General features: G+C 38.6%; 1 protein-coding gene across 3 annotated transcripts in view; it reads right to left on the bottom strand.

Annotated features, from left to right (window-relative positions):
- Positions 1-25,023, bottom strand: part of DENND5A (DENN domain containing 5A) — a 108,848-nt gene that overhangs the window by 36,881 nt on the left and 46,944 nt on the right. For all 3 annotated transcript variants that reach the window (XM_026008148.2, XM_072727327.1, XM_072727326.1), the window contains 4 exons: positions 15,518-15,705; positions 7,110-7,427; positions 5,683-5,898; positions 4,862-5,096 (listed from right to left, as the gene is read on the bottom strand). In XM_026008148.2, coding sequence (XP_025863933.2) covers positions 4,862-5,096; positions 5,683-5,898; positions 7,110-7,427; positions 15,518-15,705 — 957 coding nt within the window. The remainder of the gene's footprint in view (positions 1-4,861; positions 5,097-5,682; positions 5,899-7,109; positions 7,428-15,517; positions 15,706-25,023) is intronic.

The following is a 25,023-nucleotide window of genomic DNA, read 5'->3' as shown; positions in this document are numbered from 1 at the left end:
ATCAAAATTTTTTTAAAGATTTTATTTATTTATTAATGAGAGACCCAGAGAGAGAGAGAGAGAGAAGCAGAGACACAGGCAGAGGGGGAAGCAGGCTCCATGCAGGGAGCCCAAAGTGGGACTCGATCCCGGGTCTCCAGGATCAGGCCCTGGGCTGAAGGTGGCGCTAAACCGCTGAGCCACCCGGGCTGTCCTCATCAAAATTTAAAACATTGTTCTTTAAAAACCACTGTTAAGAGAACAAAAAGATAAGCCACAGAGTAAGGCAATATATGCAAATCATCTGTCTGATAAAGGACTTGTAACCAGAATATATAAACAACTTTTAAAACTCAATAAAAAGAAAACAAACAAGCCCAAAAGAGGGGAGAGGGAAGACACTTCACCAGAAAAGATGAAATGATGAATGGCAAATGAGCGATGGAAAAATGTTCAACACCATTAGTCATCAGGAACACCCAAATCAAAAATACAATGAGATATTACTACAAACCTATTAGAATAGCTAAAATTGAAAAGACTAACCATACCAAATGTTGGCAACAAGGTAGAGGAACTGTAACTCCCATACTCTGCTAATGGGAATATAAAATTACAACCAAACACTTTGAAAGACAATTTGTGAGTTTCTTTAAAAAAGTCAACATACAAATATCACATGATCCAGTCCTTCCATTCCTAGGTATTTATACAAGGGAAAGGAAAACATGTAAACAAATGTTCATAGCCCAAATGCCCACCATCAGGTAAATAAAACAAATTGCAGCAATATCTATACAATGGAATACTACTCAGCAATAAAGGGAACATGAATGAACCTCAAAATAATGATGCGGAGTAAATAAAAGAAGCCAGACTAAAAGAAAAAGAAAGGAAAAAGAAAAAAAAAGAAAAAGAAAAAGAAAAAGAAAAGAAAATACAATGTGATTCCATTTATATAAAATTCTAGAAAATAACACATATCATAGCACTGGTTGCCTCAGCATTTGGGGGGAGGATGGGGACGGGACAGGATGGAGGTATTACAAAAGGCCATGAGGAAACTTCTGAAAATAATGAATGTATTTGCTTGTTCTTGATGTAAATGTATACATATACCAAAACTTTAAGTATGTGCAGTTTTCTTATATCAATTATATTTCAAAAAATATTTTTAAAGATTTTGAGAGAGACAGATGGACAGAGCACAAGCCAGAGGAGGGGCAAGCTGACTTCTCTGCTGAGCAGGGAGCCCAACATTGGGCTCAATCCCAAGACCACGAGATCACAACCTGAGCCAAAGTTTTCAAAAATTTTAAAGAATAAGGCAGGTCCCCACCTGTGACTACAGTGAGCCCTGAAGGGTTCTTATCTTAGACCAATCTGTGGGAGCCTGCCTGCAAGTTGAGAGGAGAAACAGGCTCACGTGCACTTTGCTTCTCAGAGCACCTCCTGCCCTCATGTTTGCAGTACCTCTAGGTTGGTGTGGATCATGAGTCAAGCCGGCCAATTTAAAAAAAAAAAAAAAAAAAAAGGAGTAAGAACCAAAAAAGCTGGTAACTCTCCTGGTATTTCCTAGTCATATAAAAATATCTCAGCCTTTGGGACTTGATGTTATCCTAGGTCAAGTCACCTTCTCTCTTTGGGCCTCCCTCATTTCCTCCCAATCTTACTCTCATTCAGAGAATTTATTCAGTGTCTAAAATGTGCCAGAGGGCAGCCCGAGTGCCTCAGCAGTTTAGCACCGCCTTCAGCCCAGGGCGTGATCCTGGAGTTCCGGGATTGAGTCCCACGTTGGGCTCTCTGCATGGAGCCTGCTTCTCCCTCTGCCTGTGTCTCTGCCTCTCTCTGTGTGTGTGCCTCTCATGAATAAATAAATAAAATCTTTAAAAATATAAAAATAAAAAAATAAAATATGTCAGGTGCTATTCCAGGCCTTGCAGATAGAATGGTGAATCAAAAAAACACCTTTATCTATAAAATTAGTCAGTGAGAACTGATTGCCATCAAGATCCCCTTTAAATGCAGCATTTTAAAGGATCTCCAAAAAGATCCTTTTAGTTCTGTTTTTTTTTTTTTTTTAATTTATTCATGATAGTCACAGAGAGAGAGAGAGAGAGGCAGAGACACAGGCAGAGGGAGAAGCAGGCTCCATGCACCGGGAGCCCAATGCGGGATTCGATCCCGGGTCTCAAGGATCGCGCCCTGGGCCAAAGGCAGGCGCTAAACCGCTGCGCCACCCAGGGATCCCCTTAGTTCTGTTTTTACCATTTTCCAAACAGGTTGCTTCAAGAAGCTGAGGTGTGAGATGGGGTGAGGTGACTAAACTAGTCCTCCAGGCCAGGGATCTGAGGCCAGTGGCAAAAACCCTACTCTAGCATATTTGGAGTACATCTCTCAGGAGCATACCTAAAATATTGCCATTATTCCTAGGAGCAAAGCACAGAGTTGCCAAGGGGTCTGTGACCCATTTTCCTAAAAATGAGTCGTACAAAGGAGGACCCATTAGAACACGTGCCCTGGCCACAACTGAGACCAGAGTAATTCAAATCAGCATGCTGCAGTGTTTGGCTTTCAACAAATGGATTATAGATGGGCTGCGAATTGATTGCCTAGACCCTTGTGGCTGATGTGCAAGGCCTCAAGTGACTAGAGCTTCTTGCTTTATAGCCTCTAGCTATAAGCAAATCCCTCCCTTTATTCCAGTGAATCATATACATCATTTTCAAATGCAGCACAACATGAAAAGATTGGGAAGTCCTGATTTAAACTGATGGCTTGGGAGATGTTTCTGTAAACTGACCCTCTTTAAAAAAAAAAAAAATCTCTGTCAAACTTCCTAGAACCAAAATATTAGGCAGGGTTAAGGAATACGAAGCCTGATGTGTTCCAGGAGCCAATAATAACTATGTTAGAGTAATCCACTTACATAAGCAACATGTCCTAAAGCCTTAACCAAGAGGACTGTCATCTTAATAAAGGCCTGGAATAAGAGCTAAAAGGTAAAGACAGACAGCTAGAGAATATGATTTTGATGAAGACTGGACTTTGTCCAAATTGTCACCAATTTTGGGGTGCCTGGGTGGCTAAGTAAGGTAACTTCGACTCTTCATTTCGGCTCAGGTCATGATCTCAGGGTCATGAGACTGAGCTCCACACTGGGCTCCATGCTCAGTGCAGAGTCAGCTTGCAATTCTTTTTCTCTCCCACTCCCTCTCCTTCTGCTCTTCCCCACGCTCTTGTGCACACACACACACACACACACTCACCCTCTCTCTTTAAGATAAATAAAATCTTAAAAAAAAAAAAATGTCACCAGTTTCATCTTCAAAACCTAGAAAAATACCTGGTACATTCATTCACCCAGTAAATATTTGTTGATACACTTACCAATTGAGCATATAACAGATATTATACTATTTAGTAAATGAATGAACAAAATATACAAACAGGCTAAAAGAAGGACACTGAACAACCCACAAGGAAGTAATCACGCTACTTAATCTGACACCTTAAATGAGACTATTCTCTAGCTAAACTGACCTAGATAGGGCCTCTGCAAACAAAAAGGTGTTTTCAATCATGCATGTAGGAAACAACTTTTAACATCTATGCACTGGGCCAATGCTAGCAGACTGAGGGCAAGAAACTGAATAGTCTCTGCTCTTAAACTGTTCTCTAATAATGACAGTGCAAACAAATAGAGATTATAGAGAAGACACAAGGACAAAGCACCACAGGAGCAGAGGGGGAATCCACTGACTCAGCCTGAGGTCATCAGAAAAGGCTCCAAAGAGGAAGAGACATTTCAGTTAAGTTTTTGCAGCAAACACTGTCAAGTGCCTAATCATAACTCATTTATCCTTTCGTTCTTGCTGGTAGAGCCTCAGTATTGTTCTGGGTAACATTACACCCAGTTCAATATTCACTTTCATAGCTTCCTTTGCACTTATGGATGGTCATATAACATGGTTGTGGCCTATGAGACAACGGAAATTGTTGGGAATTTCTGGGATAGCTTTTGTTTTCTGATACAAGAGGGAAAATATCACTGGCAACAATCTTCCCCTCTTCTTGCCTTGAATGTAAACATAAAAAGCCTCTTATAACCACGAGACAACAAGTATGAATATAAAAGTCAATATACTAAGGATAACCGAATGAAAAGATAGAGTCTCAGTTCTTGATTACACTGTTAAGCAACTGAGCCAACACCAAAAACCACAATTCTGCACTTGTTAGTAATTTGAGAAAAATAACCCCATCTGTCTAACCAAAAGCTGATTAGATTTTCTATTACTTATAGCAGGACTCATTCCTAACGACACAGTGTTTTGTTTTGTTTTTTAAAGATTTATTTATTCATTCATGATAGACACTGGGGGGGGCGGGGGGGCAGAGACACAAGCAGAGGAAGAAGCAGGCTCCATGCCGGGAGCCTGATGCGGGACTCGATCCCGGGACTACAGCATTGCACCCTGGGCCAAAGGCAGGTGCTAATCTGCTGAGCCACCCAGGGATCCCCTCCTGTTATTTTTTTTTTAAGATTTTATTTATTTATTCATGAGAGACACAGAGAGAGAGCCAGAGACATAGGCAGAGGGAGAAGAAACAGGCTCCACGTAGGAAACTCAATGTAGGACTCGACCCCAGGACTCTAGGATCACATCCTGAGCCGAAGGCAGATATGAACAACCACTGAGCTACTCAGGCATCCCAGATACAGTGTTAAAGTAGAAGTAGTCTGCCAGGCAAAAAAGAGGAAGGCAATGGGAATAATTTATGCAGAAACAGAAAGAGGGAAAGAAGCTGGCATGTTTAGGAACAGGGACACTCTAGTGACATAATCCAAAAGGCAAGTACAGCACCAAAAAAGTCTCACCTGCTTCATCCACAGTGGTACACTTCTGGTACATGGATGTGCGGAGAGTAGGTGTCCGAACATTCAACAGCCTGATCTTATCTACTCGAGAATCAAATACCCGGAGCACTGGGTCCTTATCATCATCGTCATGACACATGATTTTGTTGTCAATGAAAGAAGCAAACATCTGGGTCTCTAGGAATCTTGAGAGGAAGGGCAGATATGGCTCAGGCTGGTCTGATAGAAAAGATGCCTGGTGAGACCGAAAGGGAACACAGTCATGGAAAAGGAGAGAAAAGCAGGTAAATCAGCCTTGACCAGCAAAGGTAACACACCCAAGGGATCCAGTAGGTTAATTTTTTCCTAGGTTTCCTGAGGTTTCCTAGGTCTTTATGAAAAGCAAACAGCAAAATCTCTTCATTGTTTTTTTTACCACATATAATATCAGATACTCTGAAACTTTGACACACTAGCTCAAACTTACTCAGGTAACCTACTATGGCAACCAATCTTCCCAGAATCTTTTTTTCTTCTTCCCAGAATCTTGATGTTCAACCTGCATATGCACCTTAGCCCAAAGGAGCTCTCTGACTAAAGGTAAGTAACCTGTTAGTAACAACAAGCACTCTCTTCTTTTTTTTTTTTTTTTTTTTTTTTTTTTTTTTTAATTTTTTTTTTCAAGCACTCTCTTCTAAAACAAGATTTCATATTTCATCAGAAGGACCATGAACTTGTTTCGGTACATAATACAATGAAAGAAAACGCATCTTCAGATAAATCCAACCCAGAAGCTCTGGCAGGTTCTCATTCCTCACCACCTACCGAACACGATTACTCACTTTATCAAAGTTTTGCATCTGCTCCCTGTTGGTAAACCAGGACTCCTTATCCTGGCTGGGCTGAATGACAAACACCTCATAGTCTGCAAACATCTGAGTGAAACGATTTGCAAAAACTTCACGGATCTGAATGTTTAGCTGGTAAATTCTGAGTTCTTCCTCATCACACTGAACCTTCAGATCCTTATTGCTGCTGGGGTCTTCACGTACTTCCAGCTACAAAAAAAGAAACAACAGCTGAAAACATAAGCTTTTTCTTTATCCCCCCAAAATGCAAGTCATCTGTCCCGCCCCCCCCCAACACTCCCAGGGGTAGCCCTGCAGTGATCACTTACTTCACAGCAAATGCAGAAAAGAAACAAAAGAGAAAAAAAGAGAAGAAGAGAAAAGGAAAGGAATTCTGATACAGGAAAACGAGGGTATTGGCATCTGTAGGTACCCAGGAACTCAATGATAGTAGAAAGATCATTATGGGCAAAAAAAGTGACTCAACAATAGAGGAAAAGCTGCTACTTATCTCAAGGGTCAGGGAAAGGAAGAAATATGGTAAGTCAATGAGAAAATGATAAGGCAAAGAAAGCAACAAAATCAAACTCTGGTTCTCCTTTCATTTCTTTGATTTTCTCCCCCACATCACTGTCCTTATCTTTCTCCCTAAGATTTTTTCCTTACTGTGTCTGTTTTAACCTCTCTAAATCTCTCTCTGTTCCCCTTTAGCCATGATTTTTTTAAAATATCTCCTTTACTAACTAAATAGAACAGGAAAATGAGATGTTTCATACTTAACTAAAAAAATAGCCCAACAACTGATTATATCAGCCCATTCTCCTTATAATTTATAAAAGTAACAGTGAGAATGGGGGAGGGTGAAGAGATGGGTAAAAAAACTACACAAAGTTAACAGTCTCATCAAAGTCAGGAGATAGAAAGCTAATTTCATCCCAGAAAAAGCACAGGACCAGCATTCAGAAGGACTAGGATCCAGCCTCCACTCAGCCACTACCTAGGCATTTAATCTTGGGCTAAACACTCAAGCTCTCCAAGCCTTAGTTTCTTGAGTGATAAAACAGCGTTTAACAATACCTGCTCTGCATGCTGTAGGTTGCTGTGAAACTCAAAGGGCACTGGATGTGAAAGAGGTCTGAATACAAAGGTTACCACTGTCATCCCTTCAAGTCACTCTACTGTAGTCACAAAGAATGACAGCAGGTCCTCCTGACGCCCTGGTAAGAAGCTCTCCAAACTTAGATTTAAGTAACATTTACTAAGATAATGTTTGCCAGAATCTTCCATCCAAAAGCATTCTTCCACTGCTCACAAATAAGTCTTGCCCTGAACTAGGTGCTTTCTCATTTCACACTGTATTGCACCAGGATAGCCCCCTCATACAGACCAAATCTGTCACAAACTCATATATAGCATCTTACCTTTTCCAGGCTCACCCCAGTCCTCTTGACCAAGGCCTGCAGCCGGGCAATAGTTTCATTCTCCTTCAGGAGCTCATAGGAATGCAAAGGGGAGCCTGCGATGTTCCCATTCCTCTTGTCAGAGACAAGCTCAGAGGCCCGGAGCCTCTTCAGCTTGGAGGCACTCTCGCTGCAATGAAGGTTCCCTTCAGGGGGAATGCCAAATGCCATGAGGATCTCAGAGACTTCCTGGACAAACTCCAACTTGTTGGGAAACTGAGGCAGGTCCTCTGGCAGCTCAATGAAGTGGTTGTCAATATCCACAAAGCAGAGGTTAGCCTGGCAGTCAAAACAAGATGAGGGTGAACAACTCCAGAGCATTAAGAGCATTAAAGCTTTAGAAAGGATAATGAACAAGAAAAAGAAGAGGAAATATCTGAAATTGGCATGTATGAGATACCGTATAAAGAAGGTGGGGCTCAGGAAGGAAATAGACCTGAGTTCTAATCTTCCCCTGCCACTTTCTAGGAAAACTTACTTAACCTTTCTGATTCTGTCTCCTCAGTTATAAAATGGAAATAAAGAGAGAAAAACAGGGGATCCCTAGGTGGCTCAGAGGTTTAGTGCCTGCCTTCAGCCCAGGGCATGATCCTGGAGTCCCTGGATCGAGGCCTGCATCAGGCTCCCTGCATGGAGCCTGCTTCTCCTTCTGCCTGTGTCTCTGCCTCTCTCTCTGTCTCTTATGAATAAATAAATAAAATCTAAAAAAAAAAAAAAGTGAGAGAGATAAAAACTTATCTTAGAGAGCAGTGGATTCTGTGATGACATAAATATTCAACACCTATTTATTAAAATTAAAACTTTATTTGTAAATTTAATATAAATTTTTTTCAAAATTCCAGAAAGACTTTTTTTTTTTTTAACAGTGCCTGATGAATTAATTCTGAATCTTGCCTGAAAGAATAAAATAGCCAAGAAAATTTTGAGAAAACAACTGCCTTACTAGATTCTAATACAAACAAAATAATCTGCTGGAAAAGAAAAGTCTTGAACAGACTCATCATGGATGGATCATTCAATAAATGTTTTCAGGACAGATGGCTGTACATTTAGAAATATTAAAATAGAATACCATACTCAAAAATAAACTTGAGATAGACTAAAGATTTAAATATAAAAAATAAAACCACTTTATTTTCCTAAAAAGAGTATCTTTTAGAGGTAGATACTGAATATATTTGAAAAACATAATAATGCTGTGTGAGACTTATTTCAAAATAATCCAGTAGGGTGAGTGGGGAGAGGGAAGATGATACAGAAAGAAGAGCAGCCATGAGTTGATGATTATCATAGAATGATGAATGCTAGCTTCTATACTCTTACCTGTATTCATGTTCCCCATAACAAAAAGTTTAGTAAGTTAAATAAACCCACAAAAGCATTAACAAAACTATAAAAGATTACTGCTCTATCTTAAGGTAGAGTTGGGCTTTCTAAACTTTATACAAGACTAAAAGCCAAAAAGGTAAATACTGCCATAAAAAAATTAAAAGATAAACAATCTAGGAAACAGTAATTGTCATAAATAACTCAAGGCTAATAACCAAAGAAATAATCATTGAAACAAACATAATTCACCCAATTGAAAAGTGGGAACTCGTTATGGAAGGAAAACACAGAACTTTCAGTTAATTAATTTTTCCAATATATGAAAAGATGGGGGTGCCTAGGTGGCTCAGTCAGTTAAGCAATGGACTCTTGATTTTGGCTCAGGTCATGATCGCAGGGTCCTGGGATACAGCCCCGCATCAGGCTCCACATTCAGCAGGGAATCGGCTTGAGGATTCTTCCTCTCCCTCTGCCTCTCCCCCCTGCTTACACACTGTCTCTCTCAAATAAATAAAGGTTTAAATATGTGTGTGTGTGTGTGTGTGTATGAAAAGATGTTCAATTTTGCTAATAATCCAAGAAATTCAGACAAAATATTTTTCAGCTACTGGGTTGGCAAAGATACAAGATCTATAAAGTCCAATGCTGGCCAAATTACTATAAAACAAACATCTCATACACTGATATTAGGAATATAAACTGAAGACTTTCTGGGGACAATCTAAAAACCTTTTTGAAAAAAATAAAAAAATAAAATAAAATAAAATAAAAACCTTTTTGCCCTGCGCAATCCAGAACTAGAACACTACCAATACTTTATCTACCTATATACTCTTCCCCAATCCCACCCTCCAACCTACATCTTCCCATCCCCAGGCAACTATGATTCAGAAAACTCTATTTATTATCTTTTTGCCTTTCATTTTATAATTTATCACATATATATGCCATTAAGTGTTTCCTTGTTTTTTAAATTTATGAAAGGATTGCCATTCCTTAAGCAGTTTTATACTACTTATCTTCACTCAACATTGGGTTACTAAGAGTCAGCCATTTTCTTATACGTAGTTATATGATATTCATTTTCATTCCTATATAATATTCCACTGTGTGGATGTAACACAGCTTATTTATCAATTTTCCCATTAAAGGGCATTTAAGTTCTTTCCTATTTATTGCTTTTACATTTTTACACGTTTCTTGGACATGCAAGATCTTCTCTTGGGTGTCTCCTAGGAGTGGAATTACTGTGTTGTAAGCTATGCAAATGTGCAACTTTATAAAGATAATGCCTAGCTGTGTCCAAAGTGGTTATAACAATTTACATTTTTACCAACAATCTAGTGATCCTACTGATCAAAATCCTACCAAAACCTGGTACTATCAGATTTCTTAATTTGCCACTGAAATTGGAGCATTTAATTTATACTCCTCTGGTTGCTAGTTAAAAATATGTGCATTTTTATGCAATCCTTATTCATGTCTTTAGCTCATTTTTCTACTGGGTTGCTTTCATCATCCTACTAGTCTGTACAAGTTCTTTACAATCTTCTGATGCTAATTCTTTGTAGGTTATATGTGTTACATATCTTCTAGTTTTTTTTTTTTTTTTTAAAGATTTTATTTATTTATTCATAGAGACACAGAGAGAGAGAGGCAGAGACACAGGCAGAGGGAGAAGCAGGCTCCACAGAGAGAGCCTGACATGGGACTCGATCCAGGGTCTCCAGGATCACACCCTGGGCTGCAGGCGGCGCTAAACCGCTGCGCCACCGGGGCTGCCCCATATCTTCTAGTTTTTATCATATCTTTTCATTTAAGATGCCTTTCTCTTAATTTAAAAAATCAAATTTATACCCTAGTTTCTCTTTAGACCACATAAATCTTTTGCCTCTTACTAAAAATTTATCAATCTTTTATTTTATGGATAGTGCTTTCTGTATCTTGTTTACAAAGTCTTTACCCAAGGTCAGAAATGTACTTATTATCTTTAGAAGATTTAAACTTTTGCTCGTAATATTTATAACTTCTTAATCTATCTCAAGTTGATTTTGTTATGATACTTTTACTTTTTTTCCCTTTTGGACAAATAATTTTTCCAGCTCCATTATTTAACAGTCCCTCCTTTAGGATGGTACCTCTATTGTATATCAAAGGGCTGATCCACTGATCCTCCTAGTTTTCCCTGTACCAATGACATAAGTCTAGTTGAATATAACTATTCCACAAACTCTCAAAACTTCATGTATTTAACATGTCCAAGCATGCATTCATTCAACAAACATTTGCCGGGTGCATAAACTATTCCATCTACCAATCTACAAGTAAAAAAAAAAAAGAGAAATTTTCTATATCTGAGATATAAAAATTAGAAGAATCCCTTTAAAATTCACTTTCTGGAGTTCCTCCACTGGGTAACAAGTTTAAGCCTTGACTAGAAAAAGAGCCAATAAATGTTTAACGCCTAAAAATAGGCTTGTTTGTTCCCCTAAGATTCTAAAATTATAAATTCTTTCATATCAAGCCATTTAAAAAGACAGCAAAGACAATTAACTTTAGTCATGAAGATCACCTGCCTCATAAGCCTTGTCCATACAGCTAACAGAACAAAGTTCTATGACCCACCAGAGGCACACAATGCAATCATTTACCCCACTGGTTCTCCTCTCTGTAGAAAAAAAAGCAGTTTATCCAATTGGAAATACAGAGGCATCTAAAAATAACTGCATCCACTCAACAATCCTTAGTTGGCTTTTCTCCCACTGATGTGAGCCAAATACAGAATGTCTGTAAAGAATTTTATGAACTCCAAATGCTCCAAATGCTATGTCCACATATTGTAGATATACTCCTGGTATAGGACCTCTTCTAGGTAGCTAGAAGAGAGTGTGCAACTTAGGCACCTAGGAGATGGGCTAGATTAAGACAGGAGCCTCCGAGTAGATACCACTAGCCATTCTTTGCAGAGTTGGGCTAAAGGAGGTAAGGATGAGAAGGCAAAGTGAAATACGAGGTCATTCAAATACTAACCTCATACAATAGCCTCACACTATTTTCTCCCACACACCAAAAGTTCTGACAAACAGAAGCAACTTGCAAGCCCACCTCTAACTCCTCATACACCCCTTTCCTCAGGTAAGAAGCCAACTCCTGCAAAATAACTTGGGAGACAAAAAGTAACCTAGAAGAGACACTGAACCCACATGATCAGTGGGTTCCTGAGTCTGTGTAGACTCATTTAAATCCTACCTTGTTGGGAGAGGCAATGGGAAGACTTAGATGCTCTGAAGTAATAATAACCACATGGATCCCCAAAATACCAAAAAGTCTCCCAAATCTTTTCCTGCAGGAAGTCACAGTGCCCCTTCCCAGCCATGAGTGTTTCTAATACCAAATCATAATCAGTTTCATCTCTAGTCTATCTCTATGTTATTCACTGAAGGGAAGCTCCACATAAACATTACTGGGAAAAAGCTACTGAAGGAGTATCCTGAAAAAAAAAAGAAAAAACAGTAGGAAAAAAAGAAGGACCCAAGATAGAAAGAAGTAACACCATCTTCTAATATCCTCTGCCTGCTTTCCCTGACATAGCTGTGGACAAAATGCCTCCTTCCTGGACTCACACAATGAAACCCAAAAGAGAAGCACAGGACAAAGAATGCCTCACAAAGGCAGCTCAGCACTTTCCCTTGCTCAGGGACAGCTGAGCTCATGCGTTGGTATAAAAAGGAACAAAGAGCTTTTTCACAGACTTCTGATACCCCAAGATGGGGCGGCAACTAATGAATTCTGATTTAGGGATCTAGGAAATGTACAATCTCCATCCCTCTGGAGAAAGTCCCTTTTATAAATCAAGCTTGCCACACTACCCTGATGATGCACCCTTGCAGGCCCAAGTAAATTTCCCCAGTTCTGCCTCAAATGGCCTCCGAGCAGTGTAAAGATACCACAGGATGTCTACCAAAATGTTAAAAGGAGTTATCTCTTGGTGGTAAAATCTAAAGTCATTTTTACTTTATTCTTTATACTTCCGTGCATTGTTAGAATTTTTTTTTAAGATTTTATTTATTTATTCATGAGAGACAGAGACAGAGGAAGAGAGAGAGCGAGAGAGAGGCAGAGACATAGGCAAAGGGAGAAGCAGGCTCCATCCAGGGAGCCTGATGCAGGACTTGATCCCAGGTCTCCAGGATCACGCCCTGGGCCGAAGGCAGGCGCTAAACCGCTGAGCCACCCAGGGATCCCCGTTAGAATTTTTTTTACTAGAAACATATTATCATCTATGGGGCTCCTGGTTGGCATGTGACTCTTGATCTCTGCATTATAAGTTTGAGTCCTACACTGGGTGTAGAGATTACTTACAAATCTTTAGAAAAAAATTATATACACATATATATAACTTGTGAGACATCCCAAAGTTGTCTTTCAGAGATATTATTAGTTTTCATTCACTATGCTTATCTTTCATGGTGCTTTAGTCCTTGAGAAAGTTCTCCCCAGTCTAAAGTTCCTGATAGGGACTACACAGACTCAAATATTCTTTTTTTTTTTTTAAAGATTTTATTTATTCATTCATGAGAGACACAGAGGCAGAGACATAGGTCGAGGGAGAAGTAGGCTCCCCACAAGGAGCCCAATGTGGGACTTGATCCTAGATCCCGGGATCATGCCCTAGGCCAAAGGCAGACGCCCAACTGCTGAGCCACCCAAGCATCCCAAGGCTCGGATATTCTATAGGTTATCTGCCAAAAATCAAGGTAAATATCCAGCAACAATCCACACAAATATGTGACCTTCAAAAGGACAGTCTGAATAAAGTAGGACTCTGAAACCCTAGAATTGTTTAAGTAAGCACAGGTATTCCACAGTTCCATTGTCACTGGTCTTCCCAAGCAGATCATAGGGAAAAGCAAAGGATATAGCAACAATGGGGAATACTGCAAAAGTGGAGGCCTCAATACCCAGAACAGAGTGAACTTTTGGGTTTCTCAAACAGTCCCATTGAGTCCCCTATTAAGAAAACTGCTGGTCTCCTATCAGCCTCTTCATACACCCACACACATGAGGCACACTAAGAATGATGTTGAAGGATCCTACATGGAACAGAACTTGCCCCAAATATACGAAAAGCTGATGCCAAATTTGAAAATAAAGCTGAGAAAACTGGCTTCTTGCCTAGTGACCTACTTTTTAGACTGGTATGTAGCATGCCTCTTAAGCTCTCTACCTTCAACCACTTTTTGTTGTTATTCTGACTTTACAAAATGATCATTAGGTTTATTATAAAGAGGTTTCAATTTAAATATGCATTTGTTTCCATTCTCCAAACTCTGATATGTATCTTTTATGAATATTTATCAGTAAAGCAGACAAATATATATAAAACCTAATACCCCAACTCAATGATTTTCTCCATCAATTAGATCTTTTCTTCTTTAATTAATCTTGTCCCATTCCAAGCAACACAAAGCTCTATAGAAGCAAAGCAGCAAAGGGGGTAGAAAGGGAAGAAGCTACAAGAAAGACATTTTCCTCCTAAAACCAAAAGAGAAAAAGTAAAGAAGCATCTGACTATAATGTAAATATTAGAGATGTGATCTAATTATCAGGATTTCACCAAGGATGCTGCCCAGATATGCCCAATGATATGAGTGAGGCTCAGATCCAATTCCATGAGACTGTGCTCTTCTTTGGAAGGAAGTCTCCTTACTAATATTACTCACTTATGCAAAAATCTCCCTCCATAAGCATTTTGATGGAGGGAGAAAACAACCATGTAGCACCAGTGTATGTATATTCCAAAATCTTGTTCCCAGGCCTTTCTAATAACTAAAAAATTCAGAATATAAAAACCCTTCTCCCAAGTAGTTTCATACCAGCCACAAAATGACATAAAAAGGTAGAACAGTTCTTTGGGTAATTCTAGAGAAGTAAAAAATAAAACAATCTTATTTTAATCATGCTTTAAATCTGTTTTAGAATAAAGTAGGAAATAAACAACTAAATACATGTTTTTAATCAATTCTTTTGGTATCTGAAACAACAGGAAAGAGGAGCAGGCCATAATTACAGCAAGAGGAAAAGTACTTTCTCATGGCCTTCTTTATCTTGAACAAGGAAAATTTTCAAAGCTAGCTCAGCACCACAAGAACCACTATGATCAGGTCAACTTTCACAAATAAACTTGGCCTGCAAAAGAAATCCACTTACTTATTAATACTTGGTCTGGCTAATGAAGTAATTATGAAATTATATTATGGGGGGTTTCCTTAAAATAATAGGGGTAAGAGGTATGAAAGTAAAATACACTTTAATGTGTATGATAACTGTTGAAGCTGGGTGTTAAGAACACAGGAATTCATTATGCTACTCTTGTGTATATTTAAAGTTACAGAATGGAAAGATTTATTTTTTCTTTTTTTCTTTTTTTTTTTTAAGTAGACTCCATGCCTAGTGCAGAGCCCGAGTCAGGGGCTTGAATTCACACCCCTGAGTTTAAGACCTGAGCTAAGATCAAGAGTTGGAGGCCTAGGGCAGCCCAGGTGGCTCAGTGGTTTAGCACAGTCTTCAGCCCAGGGCATGATCCTGGAGACCGTGGATCGAATCCCACGTCGGGCTCCCTGCATGGAGTCTGCTTCTCCCTCTGCCTGTGTCTCTGCCTCTCTCTCTCTGTGTGTGTAACTATCATGAATAAATAAATAAAATCTTTAAAAAAAAAAAGAAAAGAAAAGAAATGTCTTGAAAAGTACATAAAGTACTGTGCTTGAAAAAGTACATATGGAAAAGGCAATTCGTGATAGTATAAACACAGAGCTTACAATGTATGTAATGTTATATAATAATAAAGATGACAAATATTTCTGCAATGACATAAACTAAGTTAAATGTTGGGTTTTTTTTTCCCCTGAAAAGGTATTTATGTCCCTCAAAATTAAAGAAAATAAACTCAATACCATCCTGGGCTCATCCCAAAGCCATTCTCTCTCCAATCCTAGACTGGGGCCAGAGGCACCAGGATCCAAGTTCCACATTCCTCTCACCTCTTGAGGCAGCTCCAGCTTTGACCGGTCATCCAGGCCATTGGAATGCAAGCCCATCAGGTATGGAACAGGAGCATCTAAGAAATGTAGGAGAGAAGCCGGGAGAATAGGGACATAGACATGCTGCCACTGGAAAGGAAACATGAGAGCTGTAATTGTCTCCGCCACAGTCATCAGTCTCTGGTAATCTAGGTTAAAAAACAAAACACATAAAAACCAGTCAAAAACAAAGCACTTGCCTGCCAAATAGTAAGTTAAAATCTTCAATACAATTTCATATTTAGAAAGGATCAGGATAAAAAAAAAAAAAAGAAAGAAAGGATCAGGATAAATTTCAGCAAGGGTATACTCAGAGTGTGATTCCCTTATGGGTATCAGAAAGATGACTGAGAGGGATCCCTGGGTGGCGCAGTGGTTTAGCGCCTGCCTTTGGCCCAGGGCGCGATCCTGGAGACCCAGGATCGAATCCCACGTCGGGCTCCCAGTGCATGGAGCCTGCTTCTCCCTCTGCCTATGTCTCTGCCTCTCTCTCTCTCTCTCTCTGTGACTATCATAAATAAATAAAAGTTAACAAAAAAATTTAAAAAAAAAAAGTTAAAAAAAAAAAAAAAGATGACTGAGAGACCTCAGTGGGCCATAAGCTGAAATATACCCACACATACAGCTTCCTGCTAATAATAAAATTTAATTAAATTTAAATTTAATAAAAGCAATTAAATTTCAATTTATTAATTTAATAAAATTTATATGGAAATAGAAGAGAAATCCTAAACGGCACCTTGCTCCAAATACTAAACCAGTATGTTAAGTAGATTCTCTTAAGTTACAAAGAGGTTGGGGAACTGCAACAACAACAAAAGGAACAGTGGCCTGGGTCTTTATCCAGCATGGAAGCTAAAACAGGCTCTTGTACCACTCAGTTATGTCTGCATTCTATAAGGGACTAATATGAACTCTACCTTCAAGATCAAGACCAAAGAACCACAAAACATGCAGAAGCTGGTTTTCCACACTAGCCAAGTCTGTCCTCTACCTGGAACTTTTCCTGAGTGGGAATAGCACAAATGTATTATTTTAACACTTCAATAAAAGCTTCCTGAGAATTTGAAAGACTTAGAAGACTGACTTTCATGCCTCAAAACTCTTATTCTAGGTCAGAGATCTTGGTTTGTTTATTTATTTATTTATTTGACAGAGTGAGCACAAGCAGGAAGAGTGAACAGGCAAAGGGAGAGGGAGAAGCAGGCTCTGAACAGGGAGCCCAATGTAGGGCTCGATCTCAGGACCCCCAGGATCATGACCTGAGCCAAAGGCAGACACTCAACCAACCAAGCCATCTAGATGCCCCAGAGATACTGGTTTGGAAGGGAAAGTTTGTGTTCAAAGTTTAGCTTTCCTTTAGAACACAATTTCTAGACCCATTTTATTAAAAAAATAAGTAATAAATACATTGGCAAAGCTGATAAAATGGACTGGCTAAAAGTAAAATTTTTAAAATTACTATTCACAAATTGTATAATGGTTTCGGGTATTTAAGGACAAAACAGGAACATAAATTTTAAAATCATATGAGTAATATCCTCTGGAATGGCTGATTTCAAAAGAGCTTTTATTAAGGGTTAAAGTGGTTTCATGTACTAAAAATTCACCCCATCACTTAAATCAATAATATCTTCACTCATAAAGGAGTTGTAAGTAACAAAAAGCTTCCCCAAAAAATGAGGAAGATTGAATAAAAATTGAGCAGAAGCTGTTATGTATCAACTAGGTAGAAGTTTAGCCAAGTATCCCATATTTGTTCACTAATAATACTTTGAAAATTGCCTTATCACCTTACTCCTGGCTAAGCAAAGAAGAACATAACTCGGAAATAGTTTATCTAGTAATACAAATATATAGAAATTAATGACTAAAGCTTCATCATCTCAAACATTTAAGGGCTGTACAGGAAAATGCCTCATATGCTTCTTTGGTCAAACTAAGGTACAGACAGATCAGTGCCTAAAAGTGAACTCAGAGATTTGATTAAAACAAAACAAACAAAACTGGCTTAGCAGAAGGACAAAAGGACATAAGCTACTCATGTTCACTAAAGATCAAGACAAACTAAGACAAGTTCAAGGAGAGAGTCTATCTCATTTTTCATTGTGCCCACACATCATTCCTATATTAAAAGGATTAAAATGTGCATCATCATTCCTATATTAAAAGTATTTAATGGGAATGCCTGGGTGGCTCAGTGGTTGAGCGTCTGCCTTCAGCTCAGGGCATGATCCAGCTGTTCTAGGACAGGCTGCAAGGAGCCTGCTTCTCCCTCTGCCTGTGTCTCTGCCTCTCTCTCAGTGTCTCTCATAAATAAATAAAATAAAATCTTAAAAAAATAAAATAAAAACCATTTAGTGAAAATTCCCACCCATCATTCAAGGAACAAAAACATTTCCCAAATTACAAAAAAAGCAATCTTTGAAGAGTTAATCTCTGATTTCAGAAAAAGTATTTAGTCCCACATGAAGGTAAAATAACAAAATTTAGACCACTGCAAACTCTGCCTTCAGCCTCTTCTGTGATACCTCAATTCCACAGGATGCCCATACAACTTGGCTTTTTAATCTTCTGCTCAATGACATTCCAACAATCATTAAGAAGAATCTAATGAGGAACGCTTGGGTGGCTGAGTTGGTTAAGTGGCTGGCTCTTGGTTTCAGCTAAGGTCGTGATCTCAGAGTCACGAGATCAAGCCCTCCATGGAGCCCTGCATCAGGGTCCGCTTAGCAGGCAATCTGCCTGAGATTCTCTCCCTCCCCATACTCACACACACATGCTCCAAAATAAATAAAACCTTTAAAAAAAACTTCTAATGATTCTCTAGATGAGACCCCAATTATATTTTTCTACATATGTCTGTAAATAATCTACTCAAGAGCAATAATCCTGAGAATCTCAGACACCTTAAGAATTTATTGTAAAGAAAAAAAAAAAGAATTTATTGTAAAGTTCAAAATTAAGATGAATCAAAAGAATGCAAAAGCATGGGAGAAAACCGTCAAGTGATATTTAAAGCTTAGTCTTACTATGTCCTAAGACTGGCTCTTAAACATATTTTAAATAAATATTACACTGAAATATCCCACCCCCATCGTTAGTGTGTATACATACACATTCACACACTACTGCAGGATTTTAAGGGGAGAATGGGGAAAGGCAGGAGTACCAGAGGCCTTTTCAATCATGAGAAAACAAAAAAAAAGTCCTTTACCCAAGGTCAATAAAGCAGGTGCTTTATAAGGCTGGCATTCCTGGCATGTCTGCTTAGGGACAGTAACATCTCACAAGGCCAACAGACAATCTGAGTAAATGGGTTCCCAAAATGCCTTTGTTATGAGACTTACTGGCACTGTACTACTACTAACAGTACTTAGCTGCAGTGTGTGGGAACATCTATTCTATAACCATAAAACAGGGCATGCTAGAGTCTGAAGGAAGAGGCTTTCTGTGCTCCATTAAAGCAGGTTTTCCAATAGCACAGAAATCTAGTTCCAGTTTTTCCCTACTCTTCAGGATAAATCTAACCTAGTATCTAAAACTCAGCCCACTTATTTCTTAAGAGTAGATAACTTTAAAGACTCCTAACTCGGGGAAACAAACTAGGGGTGGTGGAAGGGGGGAGGAGGGCGGGTGTTGGAGGGGAATGGGTGACGGGCACTGAGGTGGACACTTGACGGGATGAGCACTGGGTGTTTTTCTGTATGTTGGTAAATTGAACACCAATAAAAATTAATTAAAAAAAAAAAGAGTAGATAACTTTATTTGCCTCAGATTGAAATCTCTGAAGAATTCCTTGCGATACACTTGAAATTGTGGGATTCTTAGAAACAAAACACTTTTGCAGGTCACAGATAATCTCTCTCAAGGTTAACCCACTTTCCATTTATCTGGTTTAGTTTCACAGGCACTACAAATTTGGGATTGTGTGGCCTTTCTGGTTTGAGTTGTCAGGAGTTTTTTTTCTCTACAGTTTTATATTTAAAAAAAAAAAAAAATCCCACTTTGAAGGGTGGCCTAACAAACAATATTTCAAGGATCCAGTCAGTAATCTGTGGTACCCACGCTAGGATGCTGACCTCCAAGAGCTGTAAGCAACAGCACAAAAATCCCTTTCTGTACACCAGTACAAATGATAAAATCAGTACCTCTTTGCCATTCCAAGAGGTGTCTGTGCTCACCATTCCAAGAAGGTGAAACCAGTAGGAAATAGCTAAAGGTCATATACATCCAAAGCATTTCAAACAATCAAAATCAACTGGAGACACTATGGCTCTAGGCAACTATTCTCTTCAAATTCCCATACAGATTAATGAGCAATTACTTTTAACAAAAGGAGATAATGCAAAACATAGTGGGATTACAACCACCACTACTGAGTGGGTGAAGGGGGCAGGGAGGAAACAGCATGTTTTTATGGCTTGTCTCTGTGCAGAGAAAGACAATAGCCTTGGGATCACTCTACACATAAGTCCAAACTACAGGACCAGTTCTACACATTGGAAACTGAATCACAAACTGTCCTTGCATACTCACACTTCTGTGAAAACTGGAAAAGAATGTTTATAATGCACTCTTTGTTCTTAGGAAACAACTTAATCTCTATGTCCCAATTATCTCCAAGATACATTTTTTTTAAGATTTTATTTATTTATTCATGAGAGACACAGAGAGAGAGAGGCAGAGACACAGAGGGAGAAGCAGGATTCTCAAGGGGAGCCTCATGTGGGACTCAATCCCCAGACCCGGGATCATGTCCTGAGCCAACGGCAAGACACCCAACCTCTAAGCCACCAAGGTGTCCCTCCAAGATACATTATTAAATGAAAGAAAGTGCAAAACAATTAGCATGCTTCCATTTGTGTTGTTTCTAAACAGTATTTATGTTGTATATACAGGATTATGTCTGGAAAGAAACATGAAATAGTGATAATCTGTCTGAAGGAAAACCAGGGGACAGAGGTGGAAGTCTTATGCTTCACTATACACTCTTTTGTAATGTGCTAAAATTCCTACCATATGACTGTAAGGTTTTCCTAAGTTTTAATATACCATATTTAAAACATATACGTACAGTATGTTAAATTTCAACATTAATTTTAACATACATGTATCATAATATACATGTATAAAGAATATTACAATACCTATTTATACAACACTTCACATAAAAACAGTTCAATGTTTAAAAATATTTGAAAGGGGGCACTAAAAAAAATTAAGAGATTACTCCTTAAGAGGAGGAGTTTAGGTGAAAAAGGGAAACTTTCAACCTTCTCTGCTTTGTTTGTCCACACATTATTTATGTTTTTCTAAAAAATATTATTTGGGGGGCACCTGGGTGGCTCAGTTGGTTAAGTGTCTGCTTTCTACTCAGGTCATGATCCCGGGGTGGTAGGACTGGGCCCTCATTGGGCTCCCCTCCCCTCACTCATATGCATGCTCTCTCCTCTCCTCTCTCAAATAAATAAAATCTTTTTAAAAATAAATTATTATTAATTTTCATTAGGGACATACAAGAAACTTGATCTCTGGCTACTAAGGAGGCAGTAAGGGAAGATTTCATTGTATTCCATTTGGAATTGTGTGTGTGTGTGTGTGTTTTTTTTTTAAGATTTTATTTCAAAGGGAGAGTGAGCAAGAAAGAGAAAAAAAGAGAATGAGTAGGGGGAGGAGCAGAGGGAGAGGGAGCAGTCTCCCTGATGTTCAAGGAGCTTGATACAGGGCTCAATCCCAGGACTCAGGGATCCTGACCTGAACTGAGGGGAGATCAACTAACTGAGCCCTAAGACACACCAGAATTGTTATGAGTGTACGCCTTAAGCATGCATTACTTTTGCAAAAAAATACTAATGTATGCTTAACAAGAATCAGGGGCATTTATTCCCAGACTTGTCTGTGCTAGCTGAATTTACTACTGGATTATATAATGTAACCAAATATTAAATAAATAAATGGTAAAATGAGGACAAAAAAAAAAAAAGAATCGTTTCTTGGAAAACAAAGTTAGATGTTTTAAAAAGACTGAGGGATACCTGGGTAGCTCAGCCAGTTAAGCATCCAACTCATGATTTTGGCTCATGTCATGATATCAGGGTCCTGGCATTAAGCCCCAAGTTGGGCTCCATGCTTAGTGGGGAGTCTGCTTGAGGTTTCTCTCACTCTCCCTCTGGCCCTCTCCCTGACAAAAATAAATAAATAAATCTTAAAAAAAAAAAAAAAAAAAAAAAAAAGACAATACAAGACTGAGTAAGGATGCCTGGGTGGCTCAGTTGGAATAGCCTCTGATTCTTGATTTTGGCTCACGTCATGATCTCAGGTTCCTGAGACTGAGCCCATGTCAGGCTCCCCAATGGGCATGGAGGCTGTTTAGGATTTTCTCTCTCTTTCAACTTCTGCCTCTCCCCACCCAAGCATGTGTTCTTTCTCTCCCTCTCCCTCTCAAAATAATTGATTGATTAATAAAGAAAGAAAGAAGGAAAGAACTGAATAATGCACAGAGGCTAAAAAATACTCCAAATGAATTAGGCATATTATAATGCAGTTAATTGCAAAATAACAGGGAAAAATGTAAAAATCTATAATTCTGGTTCTTTTGCAAGGTTCATTATGTTCTCACTCTCCTTTAAAAAAAATGTAGCTGGAAACCCTGGTGAATGCATTATGGGTATGGCTTATACAAGACAAAGTAGACATCTGATTAGTGGACCCATAATCAAAGGAAATACCTAGACCTTTCATCAAAAGACTAATGTCTATACTGTCATGTTTCAAGCTAAAATACAATGTTTAATGGATATATAAATCATTTTTATGATTCTCAGACTTGAATAACTTTTTCAATTATCCAACCTACTACCCTACTAACTCATATCAGGTAAAGAACTTCTCTTTAGGTAAAAAATATCCTATTAAGAAATCTTTATATAGACAAAAGAACAAATACTATCCAGAAGGAGGTAAAATGATTTATACAGGTTAAAAAAAAAAATTCTTAAAACTGTCAGTTCAGTCACCCAATGGGTTATACTTTGAGAATCTTACAATTACCCCTGCATTCTTTTTCCCTAAATTACACTTCTTTTCCATTCATTAGTCACGATACATAGTAGGCAATACTGTGAATGCTCATAACATTCACATGTCTTTGGAAGGCAAGAAAGATTTTCATCTCCCTAAAGCCTTTGAATCATAAATAAAAACTATTTCAAGAAAAGCAAACTGAATTGTTTAAACTACTCTATTAATAGAGAGCATAACTACATCCAATAAAAGGCCACTCCATTTTACTGTCAGCCATGCTCAACAGTGTCCGGGAATTTTTTTGGAAAAAGCTTTTTCCTGTCCATCCTATAAACATGGGTTTAGGTCCTCAGTTCCACTTGATTCTATACACAAATCTTCTCAATCACCTTCAAACCTCTTAAAATTCTTATTATTGTTACAGTAACTCATATTCTGGGAAATTTAAGAAGGAGAAATGTATGGAAAAATGTCATCTATCATATTTCTGGTTTTTTTTTTTAATTTTTTATTTATTTATGATAGTCACAGAGAGAGAGAGAGAGAGAGAGAGGCAGAGACACAGGCGGAGGGAGAAGCAGGCTCCATGCACCGGGAGCCTGATGTGGGATTCGATCCCAGGTCTCCAGGATCGCGCCCTGGGCCAAAGGCAGGCGCCAAACCGCTGCGCCACCCAGGGATCCCCATATTTCTGGTTTTAATCCTCCTTTTCCCACTTTTAAAACAACCCCACTGGATTACAGATACCTAATCTATTTAATAAAAGTCTATGAGTCCATTTAATAATAAACAAGGAAAAATGAATGTTATTCCTTATAGTACAATGACATATTATAAACATAGATGGAGGGACGCCTTGGTGGCTCAGTGGTTGAGGATCTGCCTTAGGCTTGGTTAGTGATCCCGTGGTCCTAGGATCGAGTTCCATATCAGGCTCCCTGCATGGAGTCTGCTTCTCCCTCTGCCTCTGCCTCTCTCTCTCTCTGTGTGTCTCTCATGAATGAATAAATAAAATCTTTTTTTTTTAAGATTTACTTATTTATTTATTCATGATAGACATGAGAGAGAGAGAGAGAGAGAGAAAGAGAGAGAGAGAGAGAGGCAGAGACACAGGAGGAGGGAGAAGCAGGCTCCATGCTGGGAGCCCGACGTAGGACTTGATCCCGGGACTCCAGGATCGCGCCCTGGGCCAAAGGCAGGCGCTAAACCGCTGAGTCACCCAGGGATCCCCAAATAAAATCTTTTTAAAAAATTAAAAAATAAATAAAGATGGAGGGGTGCCCCAGTCACACAGTCGTTTAAGCGTCTAACTCTTGGTTTTAGCTCAGGTCATAATCTCCGGGTCATGAGAGTGAGCCCCATGACAGGCTCTCACTCAGCATAAAGTTTGCTTCAGATTCTCTCTCCCTCTCCCTCTGCTCCTCCTGCTTGTATGTGCAACTCTCTCAAACAAATAAATGAATCTATTAAAAAATAAATAAAATATAAATAAATAAATATAGGTGGAGCTAGAAAATCACCATTTTGTAACCATCATGGTAATAACTAATTCAGACTAGAATCACTAATGGATGGTAAATCTATTGGCAAAACTTCAAAGAGGAATAGTATATCTACAGAGTTAACTCCTCACAAATTACTAATTACAAAGGGAAAAAGGATAACTTTCCAGTGAAGAAATTTTGCAGACATAATCTTAACTAAGTGATCAAATGAACATTACCAAAGAAGTGAAGATTTCTTCACTGGGCAAACTGACATCAAGTGCCTCCTGTCATGATAAAAATACACATTATGTGCTTCCTGATACAATGCACTGAGAGAATCACAAGATCACTTCTGTATATTATAGCCAAAGTTTACAACCTGAATCTAAATCATGAGGAAACATCAGACAAAATCAAACTGACGGACATTCTACAAAATGCCTTGCCTGCACTCTTCAAAAATGTTCATATCATGAAAGATCTGAAGAAGTAACAAGTAAAAGCAATGCATGTTATTAGACGAGATCCTGGGTCAGGAATTTTTTTAAAAAAAATTATTAAAGCCGACATTTTTTGAGACAATGGTGAAACCTGAATACAGTATTATAACAATGTTACATTTCCTAAAAATCTAATAATCATACTATGGTTATGTAAGAAATGTCCTACTCTTATGAAATAAAAGCTGACACATTTAGGGACATAGCTATGCGGGACACATATGTCAAGGGACATAGCTTCTGCAATGATTCTCAGTGGTTCAATTACATTTACATATAAACAGAGAGAGAGAGAGAGAATGGTAAGACAAATGTGGCCCAATGTTAATAACTGGTGAGCTGTGGGAGAATATACAAAAGTTCTTTCAACATTTCTTGCAACTCCTCCATAAAACTGGAAGCTACTTCCAAATAAAAAGTCAACCAACTTAAATCCTACAATGACTAGGCATCT

Source organism: Vulpes vulpes, chromosome 11 (genome assembly GCF_048418805.1).
Source record: "Vulpes vulpes isolate BD-2025 chromosome 11, VulVul3, whole genome shotgun sequence".
Taxonomy (NCBI): Eukaryota; Metazoa; Chordata; class Mammalia; order Carnivora; family Canidae; genus Vulpes; species Vulpes vulpes.
The sequence above is the reverse complement of the archived record's forward strand: the minus strand, read 5'-3'. Positions and strand labels throughout refer to the sequence as shown.